We start from the raw sequence: 10,546 nt of genomic DNA on the forward strand, positions 1-10,546 counted from the left end.
ATGGTGTCATCAATAAGTCCTTTTAGGTTCAGCCCCCAGGTTATACTTTGAACAATTTAATGGGGGACAGGACCTTGCAAGTCTAGTCACTGAGGCTGATGGAGATTTACAGAGCAAAACTATCTTCTAGTCAATAATGTAAGATCTAGAAAAGAGTTTTAAAAGATAGATCCATGCCACAACTCTCCCATACATAAAGGACTGAGAACACAAATACAGAAAATATCAAGGAAACATCACCTAACAGCACTGTAGTTATGGTTCTAACATGAATATGTCTGGTGATCTATTCTAACCTCAAAATAAAATTGCTTGAAGGATCTGCCCCACACCCCCACACCCCACCCATCCACCCATCCATTCATCCAAATGTATGGGTGTAGCCATTTTCCACTTTGCCCAGTGTATATGTCTGTGTGAGTGACTCCTTTCCTTTCTTCTCCTCTCTCTCTTGAAGAGAGATAACAAACTTCCTGGCCAGAAAGCAGCTTCAAGCAATAAATCCTTGTATTGGGGCTGGTGAGATGGCTCAGCAGTTAGGAGCGCCGACTGCTGTTCCAAAGGTCCTGAGTTCAAATCACAGCAACCACATGGTGGCTCAAAACCATCCGTAACGAGATCTGATGCCCTCTTCTGGAGTGTCTGAAGACAGCTACAGTGTACTTATATATAATAAATAAATAAATAAATAAATAAATAAATAAATATGAAAAAAATAAATCCTTGTATTTAATATCCCCCCCAGGCTAACCAGCATGTTTTAATCCCAGGATATTAGCATATATTTATGTACAAATAATAAAGAGTTAAGTTTATAGCCATAGTAAGATGTAACAGACATAAACAGTTAATAAAGAATTGTTTATTCATGACTTAATGTACCACAGAATAATAAGAAAGAATTTAGATTTTACCACAAGATTGTAAAAAAGAGTTAAGATTTCCCAGCAAGCCATGAAGCACAGGACAGTCATAAAGTTAAGAAGGAGTTAAGTTTTCAGGGCTTAATAAAGCACACAATAGCAATAGAGACTTATAAAGTGAAGATACAGCAATTAATAAAGCACAGAGTTTTGTAAAGTAAAAATAATGCACAGGGAGATAAAGGGAAAAGCCAGCCATTTTCAGCCACACTATGAGCAAGAGAGTGTCAAGTCTCCAGAAGCCATTAGCTGATAGCATCCAGTACACTTGGAGAAAGTTACAAGGCCAGAGATCATCAGTCTTTAGGCCCTCATCCAATGCTGTGTCCCACCCACCTGAGCTGTAAACCCCCAAAAGTTGGTACACCCCCAGCAGCAGGGGCTGCCCCTAAACCTGTAGCCTGATGTGGTATCTGATGCACCTAATCTGGGGAAGACTTGATGACCAAAGGGGGGAGGATACCTGGGGCTAGAAGAAGCAATGGAAAAGGTCTCTATGACAAGGAGGGGAGATCTAGGATGGGACAGCATTTGAAATGCAAAAAACAGCACCTCAGTTTAGTAAAGCTTTCACCAAGAACCTAAGGCAACTGAGAGGTGAAATGTGAACTTCATCAGTGTCACCAAAGNCTTTATGTGTAGAAAATTAAAACACCNCAGACTTCTCAATGNCCACAATAATGACTCAAANTGGACCCTAATCTGTTATATTTCTCACCCTCCAGCTACTACTGATCTTTCTTCCAAGCCTGATCCCCATCACCTCCTCTCTCAGTTTTGAAACTATTTGTAAAGTTTATCACAGAAACATGTCTGTGGAATGCAGTCTTCAGAAACCAGAGAAACCAGAAATTTATTCTGTAAAATTGCCTTTCCACTACATCGACAAAACAATGTCTAAGTGTGAACACTGTATAGTAATTTTATAAGCACCCTAGTTTCCCACTGCCAGGACTGCAGAACCTCTCTCTCCCCAGGAAATCCAATCTCAGGAAGGCTGAGAGGCCAAGGGTTTCTGCTCAGTTTACCACATGTACGAATAAAACCATTGTCTGACTCACTGTCCATCCCAGGCCCAGCAGATCAGATTCTGATAGCTCAGCCTACCTGCTCTTCCTGGTCATGGAATTTCCTGTCCTAAACAGTGGCTGCCACACTCAGCATAGTATTGCTGGTGGTCTACCTCACAGCTCATCACAGGAGAATCCCAGCAGGATTCCACAAGGTACCTCTTAATGTTGCTTCTAAAAACTAGGTCTTCCCAGAATTCATCACAAACTAGAGTCACTCAGCTGTACCTCAGGACAGCAGCAACATTGCTACTGGATGAACAGAGAACAAATGACTCAGACAGCACAGACCTACCTAGCCCTGTACTTCCACAATAGGGGCTAACAGGGCCCTAGTCTGGGAAATTTGTAGTTATCAAGAAATTCTTCCAATCTCCCAGAGAACATCTTCTTATTCAATCAAGGGACAGAGTACCTTGTGTGTGCATTCTATTACCCTCCAATAGTCCATTTCAGCCATTAACTCGCTTCATAGTTGGAAAGTCCTGCAGGCAGACATAGGTCACATTCCAACAGCAACCATTGTTCAAGCAAAAAGAACTCTTAGATGATAAACAATGAGACATCTATGGAAGGATTTGGAGGCAGAAGATGGATGGTGGAAATGCCATAAGTATAGTCAGAAAATATTGTTTAAAAGGTGAAATGGGCCTTATGGGCATGTGCTCTAAGAAGCTGGTCAGTTTGCGTCTCAGTCATGATGTTTGTGGAGGAATACAAACTGTGACTAAGACAGTGATGGTAACCGTTGTTTGCTTGCACTATTTTTCTCCGTGAATTACACAAGAATCTTGTCCCACTCTGGTCTGAAGGCAGAAGCCATGCTCCACATGAAAATCCTTTCCCCCTACTGCAGTGGAAAGTTGATGATATGACTCAAACTGGTAAGTTTAAAACTGAGTGGTGGTGCAGGCAGTTCATTTAAGAATTTAGCCAGCTTAATCAAGAAAACAATATGTTATTCCCCCAGGAGCAACAACTGGGATCAAGGACACTGGAGTATGTGTGGGAGAGCTTTTCTAAAAACATCTTTCTAGGCTGGAAATACAGCTGCTCTAGCATTAATATGTGTTTTGATAAGGAAATCACCCTACACAATTAAAAATTATCTTTAAAAATCTTTTCTTTCCCCGGGCGTGGTGGCACACACCTTTAATCCCAGCACTCGGGAGGCAGAGGCAGGCGGATTTCTGAGTTCGAGGCCAGCCTGGTCTACAAAGTGAGTCCAGGACAGCCAGGGCTATACAGAGAAACCCTGTCTCGAAAAACCAAAACCTCGAGAGACTGCCATATCCAGGGATCCATCCCATAATCAGCTTCCAAATGCTGAAACCATTGCATACACTAGCAAGATTTTGCTGAAAGGACCCAGATATAGCTGTCTCTTGTGAGACTATGCCGGGGCCTAGCAAACACATAAGTGGATGCTCACAGTCAGCTATTGGATGGATCACAGGGCTCCCAATGGAGAAGNTAGAGAAAGTACCCAAGGAGNTANAGGGATCTGNAACCCTATAGGNGGAACAACATGATGAANTAACCAGTACCCCGGAGCTCTTGTCTCTAGCTGCATATGTATCGAAAGATGGCCTAGTCGGCCATCACTGGAAAGAGAGGCCCATTGGACTTGCAAACTGTATATGCCCCAATACAGGGGAATGCCAGGGCCAAAAGAATGGGAATGGGTGGGTAGGGAAGGAGGGGGAGGGGTATGGGGGACTTTTGGGATAGCATTGGAAATGTAATTGAGGAAAATACGTAATAAAAAAATATTAAAAATTAAAAAAAAAGAAAAACCAAAACCAAAACAAACAAACAAAAAACCTCTTTTTTTAAAATTAGATATTTTCTTTATTTACATTTTAAATGTTATCCCGTTTCCTAGTTTCCCCTCTGAAAATCCCCTATCCCTTCTCCCCCTGCTCATCAAACCACCCACTCCCATTTCCGGGCCTTGGCATCCCCCTATACTGAGGCACAGAACCTTCACAGAACCAAGAGCCTCTCCTCCCATTGAGGACCGACTAGAGCATCCTATGCTACATATGCAGTTAGAGCCATTAGCCCCACCATGTGTTTTCTTTGACTGGTCCCAGGGAGCTCTGGGGGTACTGGTTAGTTCATATTGTTGCTCCTCAGTCTGGGAACTCAGGTCCATAAAGAATAGGGAGGTCCAGGGAGGAAATAAAAGGGGAGGGGTTAAGTCAAGAGGGTGGGTCTTCTAATCTCAACATTGTCAGTCCCTCAAAATCAAAGTCCCCCCTTAATAAGAAACAGAAAACAGAGTGGAGAGAAGTGACACCGAGCAAAAATAAACAAGACACCATGTGGCAAGGTTCCACATCCACTCAGTCTTTTCCAGAAAGTAACACAAGGAGCACTCTGTTCCCTGGGGTCCTTGGAATATCTTTCAAGGCCCCATGGCTATGAGGAACCAGCACATCTGCTGCACCGAGATTCCACATCCCCTTTTGTCATTTCTTCCATGAAATACAAAGTTTTAGGCTTCTTCAGAACAGAAGTAGAGAATTATTTAGAACAGAATTATTGTGGTACCACACAGGCACATAGACACAGANATTACTGGCATTGAGACCTACTGTGTTGGGTCCTGGTGGCCTTGGAGTTCCTGTGCCAGAAAGCATTCCTTAACCCCAAAGACCACCAAGGAGCCATTTCTGATGTAACAGAATAAGGGTCGCTTAATTACAACTCAGGCTTAGGCTCTCCTCCAACCCAGCTCTGACACAGTAGGACAGGAAGGAAAGATGGATGGGCCCCAAATCTCAGCAGGACAAGATTTTATAAGACAATAGAACCGAGTGAGGGCGTGAGGGAGGATGTCCAGTCTGACAAATATCTATTAGAATAAATATTGTAAGCCAACAGGTGGGAGCTGTAAGGCAAGATCATATACAATCACCACAAGTCTGAAAGTACATCTGAAACAATCAGACTATCTTTGATTAACTGTTGCTTGGAAGTAGCGAGGGAGGAACTCTGGCCAAGGATAAACAGTGGGGTCCTTGCTGGTACACGGGTGGGACATGGGTACTCCTGTAGGTCAAGTTGTCAGCCTTTTTTTTTCTTTTCTTTAAGATGGAGGATGGTCCCAAGATAGAGTAGATATGGTCTCTCAAAACAACATCTCAAAGTAATTTGTGAAAACATGAATAACAAAACAAGGCAAAACTGCTCACAACAAGCAAACTTCCTTTACAAGTATGATCAAGCACAGCCTGATATTTGTATAAACAGTGAGGCACTTAGATGATAGGAATCCCATTCTATCCATTGCTGCAGAAAGCTACCTATCACCAGGTGAAAGCATATTCCAAGATGAATAGGAGCCACAGAAGGAAGACAAGAACAGCCAAACAATCTCTGTGAATGTCACACACAGAGCAAACTTTAATACCTGCTACAATGTTTCAACAACCACTACTGGTGATCTCTCCAAAAGTACTTGAGTGAATGTGGTAAATAATTTACTTCCTTCAAGACTATGATGAAGAAGAGATGAAACAAGATTTTTTTTTGAAACAAGATGTTTTGCTCTTGAAATTGAAGACAACTCTGATGTCTACAGTCTTTACCAAGTCATTTACATGGATAGGATTTTTCTCTTGTAAAACCTTTCCTATTTACTTACATTAATTAAGAATATATAAAAAGACTTGAAAATATTTACAGTGCTATAAACATGGACAAGCTGTAAAGAAAAGTTCATTTCCAAAAAAATGAAGTTTTTTGCCAACTTTTTATAATTCCTTCTAAAAGAAGATCTAATGGTTAAATCTTCTGGGAAACCAGTATGTATACCCTATCACAAAGACACAGAGATGTCTTATAATAAATAATTAAAAGAAAATCTATAAATATACTTACTGTGGTAAATGTCAACACTTCATGGTCTCTTTAAAAGTAAAAGTTTGAGAGTGTACTCAGTCTGTCAAAGCCTTTGCATAATACAGAAGTCTTTGAGGACCAGAGAGAATTAACACTGAAGGAACTCTAAGACTACAGAGAATGTGGTATGATCTTTAGCTAGCCCGCTTATGTTAAGTTCCACACCATTGTATTTTCTTGAGAAAAACTCTAACAAGTATCATGAGTCTTCTTAAGTATACTGATGTGCCTGTCTATTGTTTCTGTATTTGCAAACTCATGGAAAGAAACCTATGAATTTCATTGATAAGGCAACCTGTTTGGATTTCACACTTCTCTTTACTTCCATGAAATAACTCATTCAGGTGCAAAAGGTTATGGCTATGTACCAGTGCCATCTCAGCTGCTGGTGATAAAACAAAATATCTAAAGCAACTTGTAAAAGTGTTTAACTTGGGGCTGGAGAGATGGCTCAGCGCATCTGGCCACTGGTTCCCATCCAGTCAACGGAAGTGCTCGCTTCCCCAGCTTCAAATGTTCATCCCTTGCTCTTTCAAGTAAGAGGCAGCTGTCACAGACTCACCATAAGAGCAGAACTTCCAGTATGACACAAAGTACTGGGAAGAACCCTCCTATTCTCCTGATTGGCCTGCCTGGATGCCCTGATTGGCCAGTGATTCTTGAGTGACATAAGCATGCTCCTTAGGGTTAGAGTGTGCTGAAGGCACACAGTATAGACCTTCAATGCTCAGGATTCTAGTTCAGGAACTTTGAAAGTAGTGTAGTCACAGCCCAGATAGGGACAGGACAAAAGGAAGTAGATAACTTCACTGCTTTGACAGTACATAATATTACGAATGAACAGTGAGGCAATCAATTTTAGACCATCGACAAGAGTCTGACTGCCCATTTATTGGGTCCACACACTAGGCAATCAAGAATCTGAATAAAAATTTGACGATACTGTGAAACCAAGATACTACCTGAGTCCTACGAAATACATTGTATTACCAAATCTAGGTAATACAATGTGGCCCATTCACTCAGAGGAAAAGGGAAGGGGAGACTGGGAGAAGATTTGTGTGTGTTTGGGGGGAGGGGGGAGGTGACTGGGAGGAAGGCAGTGAGCAGGATGTAAATTGAATAAAGAGAAATCGATTTATTAAAAAGCAGGGGAGTGCTTTCATAGTCAAGCTCAAGGCCTAGGTACATAGCACGTGCTTACAAAAGTGGAATCTTTTTCAGATAGTAACTTAGTTCACTATCACACAGTTAACAGAACATACCAGGAATACTGGAATCCATTTCTGATGTGGAAATCACAAAACTACAAATAAAAAACAAGTCACAAAAAAAAAAAAAAAGAAGGTGACTTTTAACTAGGAATTGAATTTTAACATTAAGATTAATTAACTAACCCAGCACTTGGGAGGCAGAGGCAGGCAGATTTCTGAGTTCACGGCCAGCATGGTCTACAGAGTGAGTTCCAGGACAGCCAGACCTGCACAGACCTGTCTCGAAATACCAGAAAAAAAAATTAATTGGTAAAAGAAAGAAAAACTGGAGTCTGCAAGCCTATCACAAATACAATTCTGATTATTTCCTGTGTTTGAGACAGGGTCTGATTTAGAAGCCCAGCTGACTTTGACTCACTCAGCACACTACAATGTATCATACATATTAAAAGTATAATAGATAGCAGGATGTATGCACCTTTGAGAAAATATTCCTAGCATCAGAATCTTCTATAGAAGAGAGAGCTAAGAAGTCATTTGGCGCTGGTCTGGTTATTAGGAAAGGAGAGTGATCTTGAAAAAGTGCAGGCCATTCCCTGGCAGAGAGAACGGCATAAGAAGATACAGTTAGATCTCACCCCTATGTGCAATGTTAGCAGCCGAGAGATGCAACCTAACACACAGCTTCTCAACACTCTGAGCTGAAGTAACTGTGCAAGTGGATTGGACACATCTGCAAAGGAGTCCCCTCTAGTTGGAAATTCAACAACATTGGATCAAACTAACCTCCCAAAAGTGTATGAATTTATATGTTTATCCAAATTTGCTTGTGTAAAAGCCTTTCCTACTGTGAGGGTGGCTCTCTTCTCCTGGTTTAAGAGAAGTTTATTGCTCCAAACTTTCCCCAAGCTTACCAACAAGAGGCATCTGGACAAGAGAGAAAGGCTCTAGCAATGACTCCTTTACGTAATCACCCACTCCCTTTCCTTAGAGAACTTTCATAGGAAACTGTTTAGAAGAACTTGGAAATAAAGGTTAAAGTCATGTTTAAAAGTGTCCCGCTTTTCTTCCTGTGACTTCAACTAGCAGGCTGGAAGTTAGAGCAGCCCAGTTTCTGTAGAGATAGAACAAAGGCTACTCACTTAATCCCCTGTCTTTTTTTTTTTTTTTTTTTTTTTTTGGTTTTTCCAGATAGGGTTTCTCTGTGTAGCCCTGGTTGTCCTGGCACTCACTTAGTAGACCAGGAGAGGAGGCTCTAAATACCAGAGATTGCAGCGTCCAGCCTTGCCTCAGAGGAACTCAGGCAGGTCAGCTTCGGCTGCAACGCGACTGAGACTTAAGATAGGCAAACGTCTTAATACTAAACAGTAACCCTAAACATCTCTGAAAACCAAGTCTTGTCACCTCAGACACTCTTCCCCCTCCTCTGCCTCAAGAGGAACCAAGAACAGCCAGGGCTGGTCCCCTGCATCCCATCACCCCCACTCCAGCTACTTAGTGCCCTGCTCCTTCCGGTTAAGGGCAATGGTCACACGCTCACCATGTCGCCACGTCGTAGATCGCTGGCAATTCCCTAAGGCCCCTGTCAGCAGAGATGAAAACACATCAGACCAATCTTTCAGCCTGCTTGCAACGGAGAGGAACAGAGAGCAGGGAAATAAGGCACACGGAAGAACACGCCTCTACTTCTATTGGCGGGCCTATCCGGAGGCCCTGATTGGCTAACGACTCTCGATTGACATGACCACCTCCCTTAGAGTTAAGGTGTGCTGAAGGCACAAAGCATAGGGCTTCCCAGATCGGGTTTCTTATACAGGAGCTGACCCTTTTCAGATCTGCAAGACTTTGTTTCGGTCCTGTCCTCCAATAGTCTATCTTTCTGTCATCCAGAACTCAGCAGGAATTTCTCCTTCCTGCTCCTCCAAGGCCGCCGCCGGTTCTCCTCCTCCTCGCTCCGCCCCCTGCTCCTCCAGGGAATCAAGAGCCACACCTTGCACAGTACATTATTCAACTTGGAGNAGAGTNANCTNTAGGNTNCAAGNATATTTACAATTAAAGAGAGATTTTAGGACNCAAAATGTNCTTCTCTCATTTTACACTGACATCAGGAAAACCGCAGCTAATAAGCAATTGCTACACATATGAGACTCCAGACAACCCTGGGAGAAAAGCAGGGGATGGATGCCAATCACTATGGAGCACTATTGTTAGCCTGCACGTCTTCCTATGTGGGAAGGTGAAAAAACATATCTGTATTAGTAAAGGTTTTCCAGATGAACAGAACTCACAGCATGGATCTCTCTAAATATGCAGAAAGTGGAGAGATAAGAATGGCTCACAGAATGTGGCCCCACAAGTAAATCAATGACTGTACCCATGAACAGTTGAAGAAAACAGTAGTTCCTGTATGTCTCAGATGGTGTTCAGCATGTAAGAGAATTCCAAAGATGGAGCCTTAATGCCAGAAAAAAAAAAAAAAAAAAAAGGCCTTGCAAGCCAGTACGTAGCAAAGAGAGATTGAGAAAGAACTACCATCTTCAATATCCTTTATATATGTAGGCTCACAATAGAAGTTCTGGCATAGATTAATTTTTTTCTTCTCAATCAAAACCTCCAGATTAAAGAAGGGGTTTCCCATATTTTTATTAGTTTGTTTGTTTTTGTTTTTTGTTTTTACAGACAGGGTTTCTCTGTATAGCCCTGACTGTCCTGGAACTCACTTTGTAGACCAGGTTGGTCTCGAACTCAGAAAATCACCTGCTTCTGCCTCCTGAGAGCTGGGATTAAAGGCATGTAAAACCAATCCCGGCTCTCTATCCAGATTTTTTTTTTTTTTTGGTTTTTCGAGACAGGGTTTCTCTGTGTAGCCCTGGCTGTCCTGGCACTCACTTTGTAGACCAGGCTGGCCTCGAACTCAGAAATCCGCCTGCCTCTGCCTCCCAAAGGCGTGCGCCACCACACCCGGCTCTATCCAGATTCTTAATTGCCTGGTCTGCAGCCCAGAGTAGGTGGCCAGTCAAGGTGACAATCAAGATGGAAAATTGGTGACCTCACTACTCATTGCTAATGTCAAGTTCAGCCATACCAGGAAAACTTTCACCTTCAAAGCCTAGCCAAAAGAGATGCAGGACTGTCTTCCCATCATGTGGCTTTAGAGATAGGATTAGATGTTCAAGGCAATTCTCAATTACATGGCATGAGCCAGCTTGGGCTTCAGGAGACCTTGTCCTAAGCAGCACTTGTAAAGGAAATGGAAAGAACTTCTTATGCCTGGGAAACATCACAGAATGGATACAAGTAAGAAATCAGAGCAGTACGGTATTTAAAGGGAACCAATAATTGACTTTTTACAAACATCAATATAATTGGAAAAGCACATAGCCGTTCTGACTTTGAAAAGAGCAGTCCATTTCCTTCTAGAAGAAATTTC

The 10,546-nt window shown here is 42.2% G+C and overlaps 1 protein-coding gene across 1 annotated transcript in view; it reads right to left on the minus strand.

Moving 5' to 3' along the window:
• Nucleotides 1–8,780, minus strand: part of LOC110288072 (zinc finger protein 431-like) — a 24,675-nt gene extending 15,895 nt beyond the window's left edge. The window contains exon 1 of the mRNA XM_021154526.2: nt 8,657–8,780. Coding sequence (XP_021010185.2) covers nt 8,657–8,659 — 3 coding nt within the window. The 5' untranslated portion in view covers nt 8,660–8,780. The remainder of the gene's footprint in view (nt 1–8,656) is intronic.
• Between the last annotated feature and the right edge of the window lie 1,766 nt (nt 8,781–10,546).

Source organism: Mus caroli, unplaced genomic scaffold (assembly GCF_900094665.2).
Source record: "Mus caroli unplaced genomic scaffold, CAROLI_EIJ_v1.1 scaffold_7573_1, whole genome shotgun sequence".
NCBI classification, from domain to species: domain Eukaryota; kingdom Metazoa; phylum Chordata; class Mammalia; order Rodentia; family Muridae; genus Mus; species Mus caroli.